This window comes from Ruditapes philippinarum, unplaced genomic scaffold (genome assembly GCF_026571515.1).
Source record: "Ruditapes philippinarum isolate M1 unplaced genomic scaffold, ASM2657151v2 ctg2469_1_1_1_1, whole genome shotgun sequence".
In the NCBI taxonomy this organism is placed as follows: Eukaryota; Metazoa; Mollusca; class Bivalvia; order Venerida; family Veneridae; genus Ruditapes; species Ruditapes philippinarum.
Window position 1 is genome coordinate 37943 of NW_026856709.1, and position 25607 is coordinate 63549.

The 25607-nt window shown below is 31.8% G+C and overlaps 1 protein-coding gene across 1 annotated transcript; it reads right to left on the reverse strand.

Annotated features, from left to right (window-relative positions):
- Positions 1-5291: 5291 nt before the first annotated feature.
- On the reverse strand, positions 5292-24886 carry LOC132747462 (fibrillin-2-like). The gene is made up of 4 exons (XM_060736854.1): positions 24862-24886; positions 15990-16118; positions 9511-9639; positions 5292-5966 (listed from the first exon to the last, which is right to left on the reverse strand). The coding sequence occupies exons 1-4, from the start codon at positions 24884-24886 to the stop codon at positions 5698-5700; spliced, it is 552 nt and encodes a 183-aa protein (XP_060592837.1). The 3' UTR covers positions 5292-5697.
- Between the last annotated feature and the right edge of the window lie 721 nt (positions 24887-25607).

Genomic DNA, 25607 nt, shown 5'->3' on the forward strand with positions numbered 1-25607 from the left:
GACACAATATTGGGTTGTTTTTTTATTCCAAAGAGGAATTTGTATTTCTTAGTGATAAATTGTTTCTGAAAACAAAAAAAAACCCCATCAACCAAGAGTGATTATTACGGAGGAGCATAAGTACCAGATGTATGTTTTTTATTAACTCGAAATTTCGAGTAACTAACTCGAAATTTCGATTTACTAACTCGAAATTTCGACTTACTTATCTCGAAATTTCGAGTTACTAACCCGAAATTTCGACTTATTAACTTGAAATTTCGACATACTTACTCGAAATTTCGAGTTACTTATCTCGAAATTTCGACTTACTAACTCGAAATTTCGACTTATTAACATTACTAGAATGGCCACCAAGAGTTTAGTTATCTAAACTCTTATAAGAATAAGATATAGTAGGGAGTGCGGTTGCATGATGGAGATGGAGAAACGGGTGCCTGGACAAACTTAAACTTAGTAATGGCATTTACACGCCCGACCTAAAAAAACACAAGGCTTCCTTCAGGCGTTCTTCAGACGTTGTATTGTATGTTGTACAATTGAGATAGTAACTCGAAATTTCGAGATAATTAAGTCGAAATTTCGAGTTAGTAACTCGAGATTTCGAGTTAATAAAAAAGCATACACCTTACACTAATGCTCTTCCGTAGTATTAAACCGTCAAACTTGACATTTCCTTAACGGTGCGCAAGAAAAAAGAAAAAAAAAAGAGAAAAGAGAAATAAAAATAGGATAGAGAGAAAAAGGACACGGACACGTTTTTTGCTTGCTAGAAATTTAAAAGAAATGAAGTAACAGAAAAAAGTTGTACACAGTTACTTTTCAACCATCGATCTAGGCAATACCAATCCAGCTTCCGTGGCGGTGCCCAGGTCCAACACCCTGCTGGCATAGCTCAAGCCCTTCACTTGGCGGTACTTCGTTACATTAAACGGATTATTGAATATTATTACTTTTTTTTTTTCTTATATTGTAAACCCATTGAATTGTTTGAAATCTGAATCTTGTTTTCGTCAAACTAACATAGAAGCCGACGTTGTGATTACATTTCGTAGATTGACACTTCTTTGCAAAACTCTGAACAAAAGCTGTTAGAATTTGCCGATTTTAATTTAACAAATTTCCTTTTTTTAATTAGCCATTGATATCCAATCAGATTTGCCCTCTTTGTCCCTTCTAGTCTGTATGCGCCGGCAATTCATAAAGAGTTTACATGCATGTATATACAAGGCTTGAAAATAGTCGAAAAACGTAAATGTATATTTTGAACAAAGAGAGAGTAATATTAAAAGAAAATCTAGGTACGATGTCTGTGTCGCTACATCCCAATGTATCGGCGTTGCACCTCTATACTGGTAAACGTTCTGTATCGATTGACGATTTGTTTGCTACAATTTTCCAGGCGAGCAGAAAAAAAAAATGACAACGAATGAAAATACTTACAAAAGCAATGTTCAATACGAATACCACCGACTTTATATAACGTACTTATACTAATCGCCACCGAAGAATAAGGAATATTAAATGAGTGTAAAAAGACAGGTAAATTGGGTATCCTACTAGTGAAAAAACAACATTTAAACTTAGTTAAGACCTTTTTCTCACTAATTACTAATTGATGGAAAGAAATCATATACACCGTATGGTTTGTAACTACAGAAACCTAGAAGATGAATATCATTCCATTTGTATCTGTTCAGCTTAAACTTAAATTCGTAAATATTACATTTATTAAGTATTATGTCTATAGACCAAGGATTTTTAAATTGATAAAACATAAACATATGAACTATCTATGTAAATCAATATGAACATAGAACCATGTTGACTAGAGTAATTTATGACCGTTTTTGTTATAATTATGTTGTATTCTGAAACCGTCTGTAACATTATCATAATATTATCATATGTTCAAGCATATTTTTGTTACAGACACTTGGGGAGTGGAGCTCAAAACGCCTTTAAAATCCAAATAATTATTATAGATGTTGAACTATGAAAATTTCTCTAAACGGCTTATATTAAGTTTTTTGATATATATGATCAGTACATGTGCTGGGATTGACAAATATGCATTTTATTTGGATTTTAAAGGCGTTTTGAGCTCCACGCCCCAAGTGTCTGTGATCTTTGTCAAAGGAATTTATAAAGCAGCATTTTTTAAAATATTTTTCCTAGTCTACTCTTGGTTCATGCTTTTTGTATTTATATTGAAGAGAATATTTACTTTATGAAATTCCATAATCCATGTCTTTGCCATTTGTATATGTATACATGTCACTATGTTAATTGTATTATATTTATCAAGAATCATTATTAGTTCCGTTTATAAAAATATTTTTGTCATCGAGGTGGTTAGGAATGAAAGGATCAACTTCATATTATCTGTTATATTTAGTTTATTCAGGATTTAGTTTCATTATTGATGCGTTACAAAAGCGATACATCATCTTGAATGGTGTAACTTCAAAATAGAACTTTTGCTATTTGAAAATATATATCTTACTCAACATGCCTAATTAAAATTTTTACATGGTAAGACTCATAACAAATGGGTAATGTGCACATTTTATTAGATGGAAAGAAAAGAACCACGTTGCTGTAAAAGACAAACACTTTTCTGTGTATTTCACATTTGCTCTTCAACTAATAGTAAAAAGTTATATAATCGATACCAAACAAATATAAGGGTTTGTCGTCCTAAGTTCAGATACTTTTAATAAAAATATAATTGCACTGTGGCCAATATTGTTGTTTGTATGTTGCCAGTAGTCTTCAGAAAGATATGGTGTGTACAGATACCATTTGTAACAGAAGTTCCATGAAGACGTTGCATATTCATAGAGATCTCCTGTTTGGAAAGGACGGACAGCATATGGTCTTATTAAATAATAAAATATTATAAAATATCTTAGAATTATGTTTTCAAAAATAAACAATTCTTAGATACATTTGATGACATAACGAACTTTCTTCATCAGTGTGTTGAATGATAAAACAAGAAAGAAAAAAAACAATTCACGATTCTATTATATGAATTTTTTTAAAGTATTCAAAACTTCACAGATTATAAAATAATAACTAGAAAAGAAAGATTAATGATGCATTGTGGTTGTTCTATTCAATCATATGAAAATCATTGAATTCAAACGACAAGGACATAAAGATGAACTCTCAAGATTCAGCCATTATATGTTTGAGAAATAATGACGCTATAGATCTACTAGACACCATTCAGATATAAGTGAAATAACACTCATTAGAATTCTAAAACATGAGTTATATTTTGAAACACACTTTCCTTATCTTTCCGTCGTAACTTTTCAATATGAAAACATTTCAGTTTGTAGAGGGGTTATTTCTGAATTCTGTCATAGAAATACAATCTATCTGTAATACACATGATTTTCCAATTTAGACTTAACTGGAACTATTTCTTCCCGACAAGGGAGACTACGTAAATAGACAAAACAAAAAAAATCAACATTAATTTATCTACCGTATCTGGATGTTTAACATTTTAATATGACAATTTTGTGTTCCAAGTTGAAATGGCTATAAACAGCTATTATCGTTATGTGGCGGCAGTTTCAGCATTATTTATAGGAAAACTGATGTGATTGAAATCGACGTTTTCACATTTTATTTAGATAAAATAGTTTTCTTTGATTAAAACGCCCATTGATTACCAATCTACATAGATAACTGCACATTTCCGGTGATAAAAGCACGCACTTCAGTCGTAAATCAAGTTAGAATGTGTTATAAAATGCAACTTCAATTGCAATTATTTGCAACATCAAGTGATTGACTTATTTCAGTCAGTTACCGCATTTTACATTTTATCTGTTGCAAACTGCTCTCGGTAGATCTATATCTATGTAAGGTATAACGCGCATTTGATGCTATATTTGTGATCAAAAAGGTATATCATATAAGAAAAATGTGTATCCATGACATTAAGCCATACGTTTATAAAGACTTTTGATAGAACATGTCGTGCGACTTGGGATGAATGACCTATACAATTAATGCACTGCTACATAGAATCAATAACAGTCGTAAAGACATGATGTTTTTATTTACAAATCTGCGAATTTGCATTAAAATTGACTTTTGAATATTTACTGCTTTAACCAAATTCATTTGTAATATTATACATGTATACTAGTTAAGTGGTTGTTCAAGCGTGGGTCAATATATAATGCAATATAAAGTATATTTTCTAATTTAGCTCGTGATTCTTGTGTTTTTGGTATGATATGCTTCAAAACATATGATTTCAAATAATACCAGAATCATGTGGGTAGACTATCGATTAAGAATTTTATTCACATTGAAAATACCTTGCACGGGTAACTTCTTGTAAATTATGGCTAGTGAACGCTCAGTTAAAAGTGCTGAAATACGGGCTAATAAAAAAAGCTCGAGTAAAACTAGGAAAATATGCTTAAATGTTTAAAATGATATTTGTAATATTCAAGGTAACAATGAAGTATCTCATGTAACTGTTTCGAGGTTGATGCACACATTCAAAAAGAGCATGAGTGAATTGAAAATGCCTGCAATTCTGATAACGACAAAAACATTCATAAAGTCAAACTCATCATTGACAAAGATGCCAGACTTTCATTTACTCAGATAGCCTATATCGCTGGGATATCTCGTACGATTTTGAAGAATCGCTTGAAAGTTAGGCGAATTACTGCCAGATGGATACCTTATTTGCTAACATCTATAACAATAAGATTTCACCAAAACTGTCTGTCGACCATGCCTTAACACGCGATTGCCAAATGTCAAAAATGTTATTTAGGTTTTTTTCTATACTCATAGAAATGCTGTCCAAATTCCTTTTTCTAGAGGTCGTTCTATCACATCTAAGTATCATAGAGTTGTCGTGTTAAGAAAAATCGAACACACTTTAATGAGTTCGACTATATCCATGGTTTTCTCACTACTTGGTACCTGTGACTTTCTTCTTTCCTTGACAGAAAAACATCTTGCTGGTCATCGCTTCAAGAGTAGAGATGGACTTGGGTCATTTTCAGTGAAAAGTATACCTAAGGAGGACTATGTTGAAGCATTTTAAAAGTTTGATTAAACATCTGAAACTTTAAATTCTTAATAAATTATTCCGAAGGGTTGAAGCAGAAAATTGTAAAATGTTTGTTCAATTGTTAAATTAATTGACCATTGCATTACAATCATAATGACCCACTCTCGAACATAGTCTTGATTCAGTTCTATTATGTTGTTAATAGAATCGAAAGGACAGGAAAGTATTCAGCAATTGGTAATCTGTTAAAAGTGGTTTTAAGTGAAGTACTAAACACATGAAACAATCAGAAAATACGCAAACAATTTCAACATATTTCATATAGCCGTTTGCATGCCCTATTTGAAAGCGTCCTTTTTCGAACTATCTTCCTACAAAGATAAACCTGTTTTTATTGACTTTGTGCCATCGCTGGCAGGAATAGGTAATTAATGCTATATTAGTCAATGTCCGAGATTGATGACTTTATAGATATGCCATAGCATTGCTGTATTGGATAACTTTGTAAGGGGTATCGTGAAGGACCTATTCGCTGCAATTGAAGATATAAGGATAAATAAAATGATATTCCTGATAAGGGAAAACGATATTGTGTTCCATATCTTGCATGCAAACTATATTTTGTGATATATATCGAGTTACTCACAATCTCTTTGATAGTAAGCGATCTCAAAAGTTTGAACTGAATCGTGATACCAACGTTCCGGGTAATGTAAAACGGTAATGTTTGCCAAATAACACACTTGCGTAGCTCGTCCGTACTCCAATGAAACGCACGTACATTCCGTGCGTGAATTACAAAGGTTAAAACACTCTTGTAAAGTTACGCCATCTAAAGTCTCCAGATTTTTCTTGCTGATATAATGATCCATGATTTCCCAATAGTCGTTTCCATAGTTTGTACATTCTGAAATAATATATAAAACAACAGATGTGGTATGTATAGAAAATTATATCCCACATTTATAAGAGCTGTTATTTTGATGAGGTAATAATAATAATAATAATAATAATAATAATAACTTTATTTACCGAAGGTAACACATTAAGACATATACAGATTGCAACATCTTATTTACAATGCGGCCTTCTAAAATAAAAATAAAAAATAAAAACACACACACAAAAGAACACATATCAATCAAAGAAAATATAACATGTAAAAAGAAATGATTAAATGGTTATCACAATTTTAACATATATTAACACATATACTGAACATTCATACAATTCATTTTATTTATCATTAAACATAATACTTCCATCAGTGCATCATTTTAATCTGCAATTTAAAAAGTAAAATTAACTTACAAAATTAACACAGTCAAAAAACTTGAAACTAAGACAGACACCCATTATTAGAAAACATAATAATAAAAAAACACATGTATGAATATAAAGAGCGTATCCTGTATATATAAGACACTAAATTTGATTAAATAAGTATTTCTTGAAACATTTCTTAAATATTGGCAATTTTGTTTTTCTTCTTATAGTCAGTGGTATGGAATTCCAAATAACCATGGCATTAAATTGGAATGTGTCATTAAAATAATTTGTACCTGGTTTGTAAGACGAAATTAAATTTCCGTGAGATATCGATCTTAGATTATACTTTTGATTATTAGATATGGTAAGTAAGTCTCGGATATATTGAGGGGACATATTATTCAATGCTTTATATACTTGGACACTGCTGTGAAAAATACATCTTTTCTTGAAAGGCAATATTTTTAATCTTTTGTATAAATTTTCTGATTGTTTTCTCATTGGAAGGTCTAGAATAATTTTGCAAATTCGTGTTTGTGTTTTGTATATTTGGCATATATATTTTTTGTTTTCTTTTCCCCATATATTACAACAATAATCAAAAATAGGAAGAAGGTATGCATTATAAAAAAGCATGCGAGATTCCTTATTTAAAAAGTACTTTATACGCCTAAATAAATTAACTTTAGAGTTCAATTTTTTACACACATCATTTACCTGACAGTGCCAATTGAGTGTATTTTCAACATAAATACCAAGCAGTTTTTGTGATTCTACATTGTCAAGAGTTGAGTCGTTAATTTTCAAATTTAATGCTTTTGCAATCTTTAGCTTTTGTCTACTACATACCAGCATACTTTTAGATTTTTTAGGGTGTAACAGCATATTATTTATTTTACACCACTTAGTAATCATATTAAGGCTATATTGTAGTTTTTCTTCTATAACTGATATGTCATCTCCAGATTTATGCAACGTGGAATCATCAGCATATAAATCTATGTTAACATCCTCGCAAATATTTGGGAGATCATTTATATAAAGAAGAAACAGTAAAGGACCTAATATTGAGCCTTGTGGAACGCCAGAGGTAACATATTGTACGTCAGATTTTAAGTCTCCAATTTGAATTATTTGCATACGATTAGACAGATACGAATGAAACAGTTTTAATGATGTGACAGAAAAGTGATAAAGTTTGAGTTTATATAAAAGTATTTCATGGTCAACTAAATCAAACGCCTTTTGCAGGTCTAAAAATACTGTACCTATATATTTGCCACTATCAACATCTTTTAGCCAGGAGTCTATCAAATGAATTAGGGCCGTATTGCATGAATGATTCTTTCGAAATCCTGATTGTTTATTATGTAAAATATTTGTTTTTTTGGAAAAAATGCTGTAACTGATTAGCTATGTGACGTTCAAAAATCTTAGATATTGTAGGCAAGATAGAAATAGGTCGATAGTTGCTCGGATCATCTTTCAGTCCAGATTTGAAAATTGGAATAACTCGGGCATTTTTTTAATTCATCGGGAAATATTCCTTGTCTTATACTGTTATTAATTATGCTAGCAATCATGGGGGTCACAAAGTCACCACACGATTTTATTATTTTTGGACCTAGTTCATCTAGTCCAGTGGCTTTATTTGCATCTAGTTTATCAATAATGTTTTTAACTTCAAATGCAGAAATGCTTTCAATTTTGAATTTTTTCCATTTCAATTTATTATCTAACTTATCCTTCAATATTTTAAATTCGTCGTTAGATAACTGTACTTTTTCGACAATATTAGAAATGTTTACAAAATGTTTGTTCAATTCATTTATAATATTAGCATGATCAGTAAATGTAGTATCGCCAAAAGTGAGCCGTTCGGGAATAAGTACATTTTCCTTTTTACCTAAATTAGTTAAATCATTAATATTTTGCCAAATGTATTTTGGATTTTTTCTTTCATTTATTGAGAGGTAACCATAAAATGTCACCACGTAAAACAATATGTTACTCAAATATCCACCGGTTTAGATAAAGATCGTGACAAATGTTTTCGTAAACGGTTTGGTTGAAAACAAAATATCTCGGATCAAAACATGTTTTTCTCTAATGTGAATTTGATTCTCAGATGACCGGAAATAATAAGAATTGGACTATGCTTATAATTCTGCGCATTAACTATCTCTTATCAATGTTCAAAACTGAAATGTTGAATCGCTTACATAATTAAAGCAAGAAGATTGCCATCAATTGTCTTGATTTGTACATAAACCAAACTTTCCCTATAGAAATGATACAAAAAATGGGAACAAAAATCAAGAAGGCAAGGCGACGATCTAAGAACGCAGTTCCTGACACAAGCCAAGCCCAATAGTAAGGACTATGCACTAACAGATAACATAATCATTAAAAGTATGAAATCTTAAAATATCGAAGAAAATAGTAAAATCTATATAATATCACAAATATAATCATAGAAAAGGAGCAAGCAAATGGGTAACGTTGAAGACAGAATATATTTCACATAGTAGTAGTTGTAGCAGTATGTACCCAAAACAACCACGGAATGATAATAGGACTTCTTTTGAAACTGATAAAAGTTATTTAGAATGAACAGTTGTTATAAGAAATAAAAGCACTGCATGCCTTAGACCAAAGGTGGCCTGTCAAAACACAGCAATTATCAGTTACCAGATTAATATCCGGTAATACTGCAGCGATTTGAAATAGCTGCGTAATCAAAGTTTATAGTTATATTCTCTCATATACAGATCTTAGCATGGCAGAATGCTTAACGGATACTAAAATTAATTGGTCCCATTCATTGGTTGTTTTAAGTTGAGAAATTTAATCATACTCCATTACGCATACTTTTATATAAAAAACGCAGCATTCGTAATAACAAATATACGAACGAGGCCGATGGTCACAGCGTGTACTCCTCAACGCTTGATTAAAATTTTCTGTTAAAGAGAATTATTTACGTTATGTCAATACCAAGCATTAAATGCTCGTGTATCCACTGGGTATAGAAACTGCGTACGTTAATTGATGTTTACACTTTAATATCAGGAGCATCGTGCTTGATTTCAGTAAACAAATTTCCATTTAGGCTCTTAATATTACACTTTTAACAATCTTCTTTTATGAAGGAGAGAAGAAATAGGAGAATGTTAATTTACCTTTACATTCGTGTGTTTTGGGGGAGAAACTATATCCAGGTATACACTGGCATATCCCTGTCCGACATTCCGAATTAACAGTCACACACTCGTTACTATCCACGCAAGAGTCTCCGATGTAATTTTCTCCTGCAAAAAAAATTACTAACAAAAGATGTAAAATTCATCTTGTTTGTTTTGACTGTTTTTATGAATAGCAAATCAGTCATAAAAGTATACTAGTTTTCTCTTAAAATTTTAACCAGGAACATGACATGCTGATAGTTACACTTATCCTTTAAATATTTCTGTTTCATTGTCAGCAAAATTGAAATTGAGACTATTCTAACATAAAAGGACAAACAAAAGAAAGATACCACGCAGATCAAAGAAATAATTGTTTTCTGCTAAATGTTTATGGCCAGTTAGTTATCTTTGAGAAAAAATGTAGATATGGCCAAGTTTCCAAACATTATTTAAAGAATTTTGGATAGACTAGCTCCTTAAAGGTATTAAATACCTTTATAACTACAATCAGTATAACCAAAGACTTACTTTAACTTTACTTCTTGCAAGAGCTAACAATAAGCAGTTCTACCATATAACACTTAATATTTTGTCTCAAATAAGTTAAAATACATGTATAAAAATAGCCGATCAATCAAATTTAAACATTTCTTGATTTCTTGAATTATATTATGAATTAATTCAAGAAATACAACGATTCTAAAAATATTCAACGATTCAAAGATATACTATGCCTTGAGTGTAGTGTGTAGAGTTTAAAACGTAACATTTTACTCTATGTGCATTCAAAAGATGTTTATTTTACATTACAGAAGAGACTGTATAGTAATTATCATTTTCATTAAATATCAAATTTGAGCATAATATATCTTTAAGACTACGAAATGCTTAGTAACTACTAGAAAATGGACTAAACCTTTTGCTTTAACGTTATAATCGGAGAGGTCACCACAAAGATTAAGAAAAAAATACAGCATTGTGACACCTGATAATCTTGTATGATATTTCACAACCATCAGTCACCCGTCATTAGATTCGAGTGAATCTGCCATGAAACAAACACAGATATTAACTGCCTCTATGGACATGATTAACGATTCCATTAACCTGAAACAGCGGACAGATGTACCACATTGTCATATATATAAGATAACAACTTAAATTTAAAATAATCGTCCTAAAATAACGCCGTACCTTGAGGAGGATGGTTTCTTTTTATTCACTACATCTTAATGAACTGGTAAATGCTGCGCAGAGGGGTAGCAATTAATAACAATAAAAAGGTTGTATTATTTCGAGTTCTGCTATTTCTTATTTCATTTAAGTAAGAAAATAAAACAATAAGAAAACTCTAAGAACTGAGGTGAAGGAAATGTCTTTGTTTTCAGAACAGAAAAGAGAAGCAAATATGCTTTGCTAAGTTTTAAGTATACAGAAGGTATTTCAAAGAAGAAAAATTAAATGGGATTGCTATGCGTGCAAAGTTGTATTCATACTTGCCTACTAACTCGTTGGAATACAATAATACACAACCAAAAGAAAACAACAACAACAACAAAAAGTACGCACAAAACGACAAAATTTGATTGAGTTTGATTGAGCCTGTTCACGGACGGTACTGGAAAGTACACATTACCGTATAGCACCAGTTCAAGCATAATTCAACATTTAAATATTGAAATGGTTATATTTTGAATTTTGAAACATCCGCAGATTTGTTTATACGGTGGATTTCATGGGACCTTCAATGTGACACGTTTGTGCCATTCCTAATCCATGAAAAGCGGCATATGGTCCCCAAGTAAAAGAATGCGTGTACGTGTCCTAAACTAGAAAACAATGGGCGGAACTAAAGAAAATGGCATTTTGAAGGGGGATCACCCTGCATATCACAGATAAAACGTCAAAAGACTCAACTCATATGGTACATCCTATCACAATACCACATTCTTGCAATAATTCTTAAATATAGTATTATAATATTGTTTTTGCCGGATATAGTTACAGTTTTGGATGTGCCCTTTACTTTGTTTATTTTATTTGCTCATCATTTTCATCTCTTTTTTATACAAACGGCCATAGCTTTCATACAAGTATGAGCATTTCTAAAAATGCTAAGAATCGCCGTTTAACGGGGTATCCTAAATACACAATGTACTTCTTATTTTTTTTTTCTCTCAAATAGACTCTTCCATGAATAATATAGCAACTTATTCTTCTTTTACCCCGCAGGCCTTTAGTAACACACTTGTTTCGAGCTTGGTACATGGAGATAGTATTTCAATTCTATATATAAGTAACACACACACAAAAATAGGCTGTGGTAGATATGGCGTGCCATATAGGCGCCCATCTTTAAGGTCTTTTGTCGTCCTTTTGTTATCATGTGGTATTAAATTCTCCATGATTCTCTATGATTTGGTGTACGGGTAGAAATGGTCAAATTTTGTTAAATGTATATGCCGCCGTCCAATCGCAGCTACAAAAATAGACAACTCGGTTATACCATGTATAGGATTTTACAAGAGTTGTCATTTATAAAGACTTATACCAAAGGAGCTCCACGATAGCGTATAATTAGATTAATGTTTAGTAAGCATTACATCATCTGAGACAAATGTAATGTAAGCATCTATGAAATGGCAACGACTTACAAATTATTTGTAAATTGTATATCATACTACAAATGTATTAAAAGAAAGAAATCGTCAATTTTGGGAAGGGATTGGTACTTTCTAAGCCTGTGTTTTATCCTGTGATGCAAAAATATGAAAACAAGGCAAGCATTGTGCAATAATAACGCCGTATCTGTGAAATATATGGCCTTTACGAGCAACACGGAAAACATCCCAGGATACTAATATATTTCATAATAAATCGAAATTTTAAGAAATGAATTATTGCATATGACTGCTAAGACATATTGCGGCATGGCCGAGTGGTTAACACCTCGGACTTGTAATACAATGATCTTCAACCCCGTCAGGTGCAAGTCGTTGTTTCCTTGAGCAAGAAACTTTACACTAATTGCTCAGTACTGGTTGGTTCCAGGAACGGTTTGTGTGTCTACAAGCTTATAGCTTCCTACAGAATCGAACGAAAATAAATAATGTATAAAACAAGACATATTATGCTTAAACCAGCTTTATAAATATTAGAAGGACCATTGTTCATCGTGAGAATTACAACTTGGATATCGTATTAAAGGCGTCGTTCAAGGCGCGTTATTCCTCAGGGAAACAGATAAAAACAATTCTTTAGACAGGATCAACTTGAGTTTAATGGCGTTTACTTTAAAATTCACCTGAATTTCAAATTCGTTAAAAATATTTTGACAGGTTATAATGCAAACAATCTCGTATACACGACAAATCTTTTTAACAATCCATAATACATCTCAATTCCTTTATTTGATAAATGTACAGCAGCCGTGTAAGTAAATAAATAAATAAATAAATAAATAAATAAAATGAAATAAAAAAAAATAAAATAAATGAATGAATGAATGAATGAATAAATTAACTTTTAATTAATAAGTTTATAATTCTAAATAAATAAATAATTTTTTGACTTGGTCATGTAAATAATGGCTAGTAAACGCTCAGTTAAAAGTGCTGAAATACGAGCTAATAAAAAAGCTCGGGCAAAAATGGGAAAATATTATTAAAATGTTTATAAAGATATTTGTAATATTCATGGCAACAATCAAGTATCTTATGAAAGAGTTGTTTCGAGGTTGATGCACAAATTCAAAAAGGCATGAGTTAATTGAAAATTCCTGCAATTCTGATAACGACAAAATATTCAAGTCAAACTCATCATTGACAAAGATGCCAGACTTTCATTTACTTAGATAGCCTACATCGCAGGGATATCTCGTACGATTAAGAAGAATCGCTTGGAAGTTAGGCGAATTTCTGCCAGACGGATACCTTATTTGCTAACATCTATAACAATAAGATTTCGCAAAAACTGTCCGTCGACCATGCATTAACAAGCTATTGTCAAATGTCAAAATAGTTATTTAGTTTTTTCCTATACTCGTAGAAATGATATCCAAATTCCTGTTTCTAGATGCCGTTCTATCACATCTAAGCATCATAGAGGTGTCGTGTTAAGAAAAATCGAACACACTTTGATGAGTTCGACTATATCCATCGTTTTCTCACTACTTAGTACCTGTGACTTTCTTATTTCCTTGACTGAAAAAACATCTTGCTGGTCATCGCTGGAAGAGTAGAGATGGACTTGGGTCATTTTAAGTGATTGAAAGGTATACCTAAGAAGGACTATGTTGAAGCATTTTAAAATTTGGTTAAACGCCTGAAACATTATATTTCTTTAGAAAATCATTCCGAAGGGTTAAAGCAGAAAATTGTAAAATGTTTGTTCAATTGTTAAATTAATTGACCACTGCATAACAATCATAATGACCCACTCTCGAACTCAGTCTTGATTCAGTTCTATTATGTTGTTAATAGAATCGAAATTTTGTAAAGGACAGGAAAGTATTATCAGTTTAAGCAATTGGTTATCTGTTAAAAGTGGTTTTAATTGAAGTACTTAACACATGAAACAGTCAGAAAATACGCAACAAATTTCAACATATTTCATATAGCCGTTTGCATGCCTCATTTGAAAGCGTCCTTTTTCGAACTACAAAGATAAACCTGTTTTTATTGACTTTGTGCCATCGCTGGCAGGAATAGGTAATTAAGGCCTTATTAGTCAATGTCCGAGATTGATGACTGTATAGATATGCCATAGCATTGCTGTATTGGATAACTTTGTAAGGGGTTTCGTGAAGGACCTATTCCCTGCAATTGAAGATATAAGGATAAATAACATGACATTCTTGATAAGGGGAAAACGATATTGTGTTCCATATCTTGCATGAAAACTATATTTTGTGATATATATCGAGTTACTCGCAATCTCTTTGATAGTAAGCGATCACAAAAGTTTGAACTGAATCGTGATACCAACGTTCCGGGTATTGTAAAACTGTAATGTTTGCCAAATAACACACTTGTGTAGCTCGTCCGTACTCCAATGAAACACACGTGTAGTCCGTGCGTGAATAACAAAGGTTAAAACACTCTTGTAAAGTTACGCCTTAAGGTCTCCATATTTTTCTTGCTGATATAATGATCCATGATTTCCCAATAATTGTTTCTGAAATAATATATAAAACGACAGATGTGTTACGTATAGAAAATTATATCCCGCATTTATAAGAGCTGTTATTTTGGTGAGGTGAGAGGTACCCATAAAATGTCACCACTTAAAACATGTAACTTAGATACCCACCGGTTTAGATAAAGGTCGGGACAAATGTTTTCGTGACGATTTGGTTGAAAACAAAATATCTCGGATTAAAACATGTTGTTTTTCTCTAATGTGAATATGATTCTCAGATAACCGGAAATTATAAGAATTGGACTATGCTTATAATTCTGCGCATTTAACTATCTCGTATCAATTTTCAAAACTGAAATGTTGAATCGCTTACATAATTAAAGCAGGAAGATTGCCATCAATTGTCTTGATTTGTACATAAACCAAACTTTCCCTATAGAAATGATACAAAAAAATGGGAACAAAAATCACGAAGGCAAGCCGACGATCAAAGAACGCAGTTCCTGACACAAGCCACACCCAATAGTAAGGACTATGCACTGACAGATAACTTAACCATTAAAAGTATGAAATATTAAAATATTGAAGAAAATAGTAAAATCTATATAATATCACAAATATAATCATAGAAAAGGAGCAAGCAAATCGGTAACGTTGAAGACAGAATATATTTCACATAGTAGTAGTTGTAGTAGTATGTACCCAAAACAACCACGGAATGATAATAGGACTTCTTTTGAAACTGATAAAAGTTATTTAGAATGAACAGTTGTTATTACAAATAAAAACACTGCATGCCTTAGACCAAAGGTGGCCAGTCAAAACACAGCAATTATCAGTTACCAGATTAATATCCGGTAATACTGCAGCGATTTGAAATAGCTACGTAATCAAAGTTTTTAGTTATATTCAATCATATACAGATCTTAGCATGGCAGAATGCTTAACGGATACTAAAATTAATTGGTCCCATTCATTGGTTGTTTTAAGTTGAGAAATTTAATCATACTCCATTACGCATACTTTTATACAAAAAACGTAGCATTCGTAATAACAAATATACGAACGAGGCCGATGGTCACAGCGTGTACTCCTCAACGCTTGATTAAAATTTTCTGTAAAAGAGCATTATTTACGTTATGTCAATACCAAGCATTAAATGCTCGTGTATCCACTGGGTACAGAAACTGCGTACGTAAATTGATGTTTACACTTTTATATCAGGAGCATCGTGCTTGATTTCAGTGAACAAATTTCCATTTAGGCTCTTAATATTACACTTTTAACAATCTTCTTTTATGAAGGAGAGAAGAAATAGGAGATTGTTGATTTACCTTTACATTCGTGTGTTTTGGGGGAGAAACTATATCCAGGTATACACTGGCAAATCCCTGTCCGACATTCCGAATTAACAGTCACACACTCGTTGCTATCCACGCAATAGTCTCCGATGTAATTTTCTCCTGCAAAAAATAATTTTTACTTAGAAAAGATATAAAATTCATCGTATTTGCTTTTGATTTTTTTTATAATGAATAGCAAATATGTCATACAGAGTATAGTAGTTTTCTGTTTAAATTTTAACCAGGGACATAACACGCTGATAGCTACACTTATCCTAAAATATTTTATCATTGATATATCAGTTTATTGTCAGCAAAATTTAAACAGAGACTATTACAAACAAAAGACAGATACTACAAAAATCAAAGAAATAATTGTTTTTTGCTACGTTGTTATGGCCAGATATGGTCCAGTTATCCAAACATTAAAGAATTTAGGATAGATAGCTCCTTAAAGGTAAATACCTTTATAACTACAATCAGTACAACCAAAGACTATACTTCTTTGCAAGAGCTAACAATAAGCAGTTCTACCATATAACACTTAATATTTTGTCTCAAATAAGTTAAAATACATGTATAAAAATAGCCGATCAATCAATTTTAAATATTTCTTGATTTCTTGAATTTAATTAAGAATTAATTTAAGGAAAAAAACGATTCTTAAGATATTCAACGATTCAAAGATATACTATGCCTGTTTTTCTAAGGACTAAGCCTTTTACTTGAACGTTATAAGCGGTCGGAGATTAAGAAAAAAATACAGCATTGTGACACCTGATAATCTTGTATGATATTTCACAACCATCAGTCACCCATCATTAGATTCGAGTGAATCTGCCATAAAACAAATACAGATATTAACTGGCTCTTTAGACATGATTAACGATTCCATTTACCTGAAACAGCGGGAAGATGTATCACACTGTCACATATATATAAGATAACAACTTAAATTTAAAATACTCGTCCTAAAATAACGCCGTACCTTGAGGAGGATGGTTTCTTTTTATTCACGAAATCTTAATGAGCTGGTTAATGCTGCGCAGAGGGGTACCCACCGGTAATTAATTACAATGAAAAGGTTGTACTATTTCGAGTTCTGCTATTTCTGATTTCATTTAAGTAAGAAAATATAACAATGAAAAACTCTAAGAACTGAGGTGAAGGAAATTTCCTTGTTTTCAGAACAGAAAAGAGAAGCAAATATGCTTAGCTAAGTTTTTGTTTGTTTGTTTGTTTGTTTCATTTTACGCCTTTTTCAACAGTATTTCAGTCATATAGGCGGGTAGTTTCCTAACCATCGTTCCTGGAGAGTTACACCAGTACTAGACTACCTTCCTCCGCGCTAAACTACCAAAGCATCTCCCGGGGATCGAACCCACGCCAGAGAGGTAAATGGATTAGAAGTCATCGACTCTAACCCCTCGACCACGGAGGCGGTAGCTAAGTTTTAAGTATATATAGAAGGTATGTTAAAGAAGAAAAATTAAATGGGGTTGCTATGCGTGGATTTTATCGTGTAAAGTTGTATTCATACTTGCACACTAGCTCGTTGGAATACAACAATACACAATCAAAAGAAAAACAAAACAAATTTAAACAACCACCCCCCCCCCCACAAAAAAAAACAACAAAAAAAACCAAAAAAACAAAACAAAAAAAAACAAGAAAAAACAAAAAAAACAACAACACAGAATCCCTAAAGAACGCACAAAACGAAAAAATTGAAAATGCTGCAGGCTCAGTTTGATTGAGCCTGTTCACGGACGGTACTGGAAAGTACACATTACCGTCTAGCACCGGTTCAAGCAGAATTCAACATTTAAATATTAAATTTATTTTAGTTATATTTTGAATTTTGAAACATCCGCAGATTTGTTTATACGGTGGTTCAATGTGACACGTTTGTGCCGTTCCATGAAAAGCGGCATATGGTCCCCAAGTAAAAGAATGCGTGTACGTGTCCTAAACTAGAAAACAATGGGCGGCACTAAAGAAAATGGCATTTTGAAGGAGGATCACCCTGCATAGTCAAAGACTCAACTCATGTGGTACATCCTATCACAATACCACATTCTTGCAATAATTCTTAAATAGAGTATTGTAATATTGTTTTTGCTGGATATAGTTACATTTTTGGATGTGCCCTTTACTTTGTTTATTTTATTTGCTCATCATTTTCATCTCTTTTTTATACAAACGGCCATAGCTTTCATACAAGTATGAGCATTTCTAAAAATGCTAAGTATCGCCGTTTAACGGGGTATCCTAAATACACAATGTACTTCTTATTTTTCTTCTCAAATAGACTCTTCCATGAATAATAGAGCAAATTATTCTTCTTTTACACTGCAGGAGCCTACACACTTGTTTCGAGCTTGGTACATGGAGATACTATTTCAATTCTATATATAAGTAACACACACAAAAAAATAGGCTGTGGCAGATCTGGCGTGCCATATAGGCGCCCATCTTTAAGGTCTTTTGTCGTCCTTTTTGTTATCATGTGGTATTAAATTCTCCATGATTCTCTATGATTTGGTGTACGGGTAGAAACGGTCAAATCTTGTTAAATGTATATGCCGCCGTCCAATAGCAGCTACAAAAATAGTTCAACATTTAGGACAACTCGGTTATATGTTACAAGAGTTGTCATTTATAAAGACTTATATCAAAGGAGCTCCATGAAAGTGTATAATTAGATAAATGTTTAGTAAGCATTACAGCATCTGAGACAAATGTAATGTAAGCATCTATGAAATAGCAACGACTGACAAATTATTTGTAAATTGTATATCATGCTACAAATGTATTAAAAGAAAGAAATCGCCAATTTTGGGAAAGGATTGGTACTTTCTAAGCCTGTGTATTTATCCTGTGATGCAATAATATGAAAACAAGGCAAGCATTGTGCAATAATAACGCCGTATCTGTAAAATATATGGCTGTAACGAGAAACACGGAACACATCCCAGGATACTAATATATTTTATAATAAATCAAAATTGTAAGAAATGAATTAGTGCATACGGCCGCTTAGACACATTATGCTTTACCAGCTTAAAAAAAGAAGAAGACGAGTGGTTAACGCGTCGGACTTGTAATCTAATTATCTTCAACACCGTCAGGTGCAAGTCGTTGTTTCCTTGAGCAAGAAACTTTACACTAATTGCTCAGTACTGGTTGGTTCCAGGAACGGTTTGTGTGTCTATAAGCGTATAGCTTTCTACAGAATCGAACGAAAATAGATTATGTATAAAACAAGACATAATTATTATGCTTAAACCAGCTTTATTAATATTAGAAGGATCATTTACTTGTTCATCGTGAGAATTACAACTTGGATATCGTATTGAAAGCGTCGTTCCCTCAGGGAAACAGATAAAAACAAGTCTTTAGACAGGACAAACTTGAGTTTTATGACGTTTACTTTAAAATTCAACTGTATTTCAAATTCGTTGTAAAAATTTTGACAGGTTATAATGCAAACAATCTCGACACATCTTTTTAACAATCCATTACAACTCTCAATTCCTTTATTTGAATTTGATAAATGTACAGCAGCCGAGTAAATAAATAAATTATAAATAAATTATTTATAAATAAATAAATAAATAAAACAAAATAAATAAAATAAATGAATGAATGAATTGATTAAGTTTTAATTAATTAGTAAATAATTCTAAATAAATGAATAATTTTTTGACTGGGTCTTGATCAATAGGAATTAATAGTTTAACATAGATAATATATGATTGATAAGGTTCTTTTGAATTGAATGAAATAAAAATTGAATGAAAGAAAAACTACAATACTTAAGGTGAATGCAATTTAGAAGAAATTTATTAGATAGTTGATTTCTGTGAGTAATTTAAAATATCTTAAACATTTTTATCGCAATATTATAATACGTTTTTCAATTTTGAATAACGAATTATAGCATTTCGAAAAAGATGCCTTATATAGAAGTTTCCTTTGCTGATATCTAAATAAACTTTCGATATTTCTTTGGCAATTTTACAGACTGTTGCATTAATTAATCATCGGACTGACTGACTGACTTGGTTTTGATACCAGCTTAATCTGTTAGTCCTAACAGTTGTCCAGTGTTTTTTCGTAATCTAATCTCTGATGCCCAGGCTACTTTGTTACTGTTTATTTACAAATCACATAATTTTCCATGCGTTAACATATTTGGTGATTTTTTTATTGTAATTTTTTTCACATATGAAATAACCATAGATGTATGGTGTGTCGCGAACAAGACAAGGGGTTTCTACGACTAAGGTCAATGTCACTGTGGGGTTCAAACTTTGTCAATTTTGATGTTAATATACATATAGGCAGAGATGGTCGTGTTTGCTCTGAAACTAATATGCATGAAAGGATTTTTTTTATTTCACATATGAAGTAATCATAAATGTATGATGTGTAGCTCTTAAGACACATGTTCCTACGCCTTAGTTCAAGGTCACTGGCGGGGTTTAAACTTTTTCAATATTTATGTTATACATATATACATATAAATGGTGGTTGTTGTGTCCACTCTGTAACTTCCATATACATGAAAGTTTCAATTTTTATTTAAAAATATAAAGTCAACATAGATCAATATTTACCACCACAGTGACACTTAACATGCAATAGGTTGTTTATAACTAGAATCCTTCGGGGGCATTTGTCACGTTCTGTGACAGCTGTTGTTTAGACATATGTACATATACCGGTACATTTATAAGGAGACTTAAGTATATGCACTATTTACAAGTGACATTCACAGGGACGCTGATCATTTACCCTACACTATAGTCTAGTTTAATGAGGATGATAACGCCTTATCATAAATTCGTGCTTAATTTATAGGCGGGGCTTAGTATGCTAAGTGTTCTATCCCATGATTCAAATTATCGAATAAATATTTTTCAGTAGATCTTTACAATAATATTTTTAATTATACAATATATATCTTTAAATATGGAACATATATATAGAAAATTATCGCACACAAATATTTTTTATGATGTACAAATATTCAGCAGGATTGAATAAATATTATGGTATAGAATATAAAATTAGAGTTATACAATATAAATATTGGATATAGAACATAAATTAAACTTACTGATTAACACGCCATACTCAACGCTTGATTAAAATATTCTGTAAATAGCATTATTTACGTAATGTCAATACCAAGCATTTAATGCTCGTGTATCCACTGGGTACAGAAACTGCGTACGTAAATTGATGTTTACACTTTACATATCAGGAGCATTGTGCTTGATTTCAGTAAACAGATTTCAATTTAGTTTCTTAAAAATGATATTATCTCATTTGTTAACTCAGATCGTAAGTAATTACCGGCATTGTTTACATATTGCATGTAGCGTTAAACGGGTTTTTTATTGTTAATTTGGGGACTGACAACCATCATGACCATAAATAATGTCAGAATTATAAAGATTAATGATTTAATTATTTCATTAACTGTTTACATATTTAATTGTAAACAGCGTTCCTTTAGCTAAAAAGTTTCATTTATTATAATTTTACCCGATAAACTTTGACAGGTGTTGTTGTTCGCTAATACATTATGGTTTGTATAACTTCTGTTGTCAATAGCAAATGCTGTCTAATCGTAGTAAACATACTGTTTCAAAGATATGTTTCATCAAAAGCAACAAACTTATAGCCATTCCATGGTACTAGTTATTTAGGCTTTGACAGTCGTCCAGATCAAGTATCACTAGTCCCTCTAACCCCAACAATTTCTATTTTATATAGAACATTGTTATAGTTGTGATCACTTCATTGTTCGTAAATACAGTATCGTTCTCTACAGTCCAGTCCGATTATTGGTCACCAAATCTTGAGCACGTTACCACATTTTAAAGAAGATTAAAGTAGCCTGGTACCATAAAGCTGGCCCGTAGCGCAACAATATCATGCGTTAACAAGCATCTTTTATGATGTTGATTTACCTGTACATTCGTGTGTTTTGGGGGAGAAACTATATCCAGGTATACACTGACAAATCCCTGTCCGACATTCCGAATTAACAGGCACACACTCGTTACTATCCAAGCAAAAGTCTAAAAGAATTTTTACTTAGAAAAGATATAAAATTCATCTTGTTTGTTTTGATTGTTTTAATGAATAGCAAATCAGTCATAAAAAGTATTCTAGCTAGTTTTCTCTTAAAATTTTAACCAGGGACATGACATGCTGATAGCTACACTTATCCTTTAAATATTTTATCATTGATGTATCTGTTTCATTGTCAGCAAAATTTAAACACAGACTATTCTAACATAAAAGGACAAACAAAAGTAAGATACCACACAGATAAAAAAAAAATATTTTCTGCTGAATGTTTATGGCCAGTTAATTACCTTTGAGAAAAAAAATGTAGATATGGCCAAGTTTTCCAAACATTATTTAAAGAATTTTGGATAGACTAGCTCCTTAAAAAAAACAACCTTATAACTATAACTCCAATCAGTATGTAACTAAAGACCATACTTATATGCAAGCGCTAACAATAACAGTTCTACCATATAACTCTCAAATAAGTTATAAATACATGTTTTTAAATAGCCGATCAATCAAATTTAAATATTTCTTGATTTCTCGAATTATATTAAGAATTAATTTAAGAAAAACAACGATTCTTAATATATTCAACGATTCAAAGATATACTATGCCTTTTTCCTTTCTTTCTTTTTTTTAAAGGCCAGTTTTTATTGACACAATGTAATCATACTGTGATTTTAAAACGTAACATTTTTACTCTAAGTGCATTCAAAAGATGTTTATTTTAGATTACAAGAGAGACTGTATAGTATTTATCATTTTCATCAAATATCAAATTTGAGCATAAGACTTTAAGACTACGAAATTCTCAGTAACTACTAGAAAAAGGACTAAGCCTTTTACTTGAACCTTATAAGCGAAGAGGTCACCACAAAGATTAAGAAACAAATACAGCATTGTGACACCTGATAATCATGTATGATATTTCACAACCATCAGTCACCCATCATTAGATTCGAGTGAATCTGCCATAAAACAAACACAGATATTAACTGCCTCTATAGACATGATTAACGATTCCATTAACCTGAAAGAGCGGGAGGATGTATCCCACTGTCACATATATAAGATAACAACTTAAATTTAAAATACTCGTCCTAAAATAACGCCGTACCTTGAGGAGGATGGTTTCTTTTTATTCACGTAATCTTAATGAGCTGGTAAATGCTCCGCAGAGGGGTAGCAATAAATAACAATGAAAAGGTTGTATCATTTCGAGTTCTGCTGTTTTCTGATTTCATTTAAGTAAGAAAATATAACAATGAAAAACTCTAAGAACTGAGGTAAAGGAAATTTCCAGGTTTTCAGAACAGAAAAGAGAAGCAAAATATGCTTAGCTAAATTTTACGTATACAGAAGGTATTTTAAGAAGAAAATTTAAATGGGGTTGCTATGCGTGGATTTTATTGTGTAAAGTTGTATTCATACTTACCTACTAGCTCGTTGGAATACAACAATACACAATCAAAAGAAAAACAAACAAAAAGAACAAAAAAACAACAAAAAACAAAGAAAAAGAAACACAGAATCCCTAAAGAACCGACAAGATTGAAAATGCTGCAAGCTCAGTTTGATTGAGTCTGATCACGAACGGTACTGGAAAGTACACATTACCGTCTAGCACCGGTTCAAGCAGAATTTAACATTTAAATATTAAAATGGTTATATTTTGAATTTTGAAACATCCGCAGATTTTTTTATACGGTGGTTATCATGGGACCTTCAATGTTACACGGAAAGAATCCCCTATTTTATAAATATTTTATAATAAATCAAATTGTAAGAAATGAATTAGCTAGTGCATACGGCTGCTTAGATACATTATGCTTTACAAGCTTTAAAAAAATAAAATAAAAAATGAAGTCTAAACGTCGAAAGCTAAAGAAAAGCGTTTGTTTTCATGGAACTGATTATATTAACCAGGTTTACAAATATAAGGATCATTACTTGTTCATCGTGAGAATTACAACTTGGCTATTGTATTGAAAGCGTCGTTTAAGGCATGTTATTCCTCAGAGAAACAAATCTAATACAGGACACCAAAATAAAAAGATTTGAAAAATAAAAATAAAATAATGTCTGTTTATAATGGCCAACCACACAAATAACACTTTATTCTTTTTATATTTCGGTATACCTGAGACATTTGCCGACAAACTGGTCTCATATAACACTCAAAGAAAGCAGATGAAATGTGATTCAGACACTTTTTATGAAGTTACAAGTGCAGGCTTGGTACATCATTCACGAAATCGGCTTTACCTCATAAAAAGTAACTCAAGCATATGTAGTCTGGTTGTTTCAGAATTATATAAAACAAGTAGTTTGTCAAATGTCTCGGGTATACGTACCGAATACAAAAAAATTAATAACTGTAATTTATGAGTGTACCAATATACATCAACGAAACAAATTCATTTACCTGAATATTTTTGCAAGGTTGTCATGCTCATGAAATATCTAGAAAAATATACTTTCATGAAATTTTTAAATGAGATTTAAACACTTAAATGGGCCCGTTTTAGTTTATATTATTTCACGCATTTCATGTCCCTCTCCTTTCACCGCCCTTATGTCTATTCCAGGTTTTGGTTGGGTGCCTTCTGGGTGCCCAACTTTGGTGTGTCGGGGGCTGCGTCCTGTGAACGTTGCCTTTGCCTTGTTGATTATTGTCTTTTAAAATATAATGTCATATTTCTCGATCGCGCTATAATTTTATTTCTTTCAATCTAATTCTCTTTTAGATGTAACGGTCCGCTTACTTACTGTGTTCCTCGTTTCGGTTAATCATTGTACAAATTCGGCGTTTCTATTGCGCAATTCCTGTGATATTCTCACATTCCTGGACCATTCCTGGCGGATTATATTGGCCTCATTAATTGCGTTCTTGGCCACTCGAGCTCGTACAAAATCAACCCCTGTGTTACAACCTATCAAATCACACATTATTGCAATATTCCCGTAATTTTAAACATTAAAAAGATATACCTATGAAACATTTAAAATATGATCAAACGTCTGAAAAAAACAACAACAAAAAACAATGAACAAATTGTTCATGCAAGGAGTACAAACCTTGTTGGGCTATTCGCTTTTGTGTTCGATTTCAATTGCCATTTTATATAAGTTAACATCCAAATAATTTAAAGAATCTACTTATTCTATATGATTATCACTTTTCAAAATCAAAGCTTTTGTTATGCTGGTATTTTGTCGTAAAGTAAGCCCCATATATTGCTACATTCTTCTATGACGTTCAGCATTGACTGTTGGGATTTTGGATCTTGAGAAAATATAACTGCGTCATCGGCAAAATGCAATAAAATAATTGAACGCTACCAATGCAATTCCATTAACATTAATATTAGTTTTATTTGTCAAAATCAATTAGAAAGAAGATACACAAAAAGCTGCTGGCGGGGTCACCTTGCTTCACTTCAATGTTTGAATTTATAAAGTTAGAATTAGTCGAATTATACCTTACAAACGATTTGACCGCTGAGTACATTGAC

Coding starts and splice junctions, on each gene's coding strand:
- LOC132747462 (XM_060736854.1), bottom strand. CDS start 24,886: ATGATTAACCGAAACGAGGAACACA. Junction 16,119..24,861: donor TAACCGAAACGAGGAACACA/GTAAGTAAGCGG, acceptor TATTTTTTGCAG/GAGAAAATTACATCGGAGAC. Junction 5,967..9,510: donor CAAAACACACGAATGTAAAG/GTAAATTAACAT, acceptor ATATTATTTCAG/AATGTACAAACTATGGAAAC.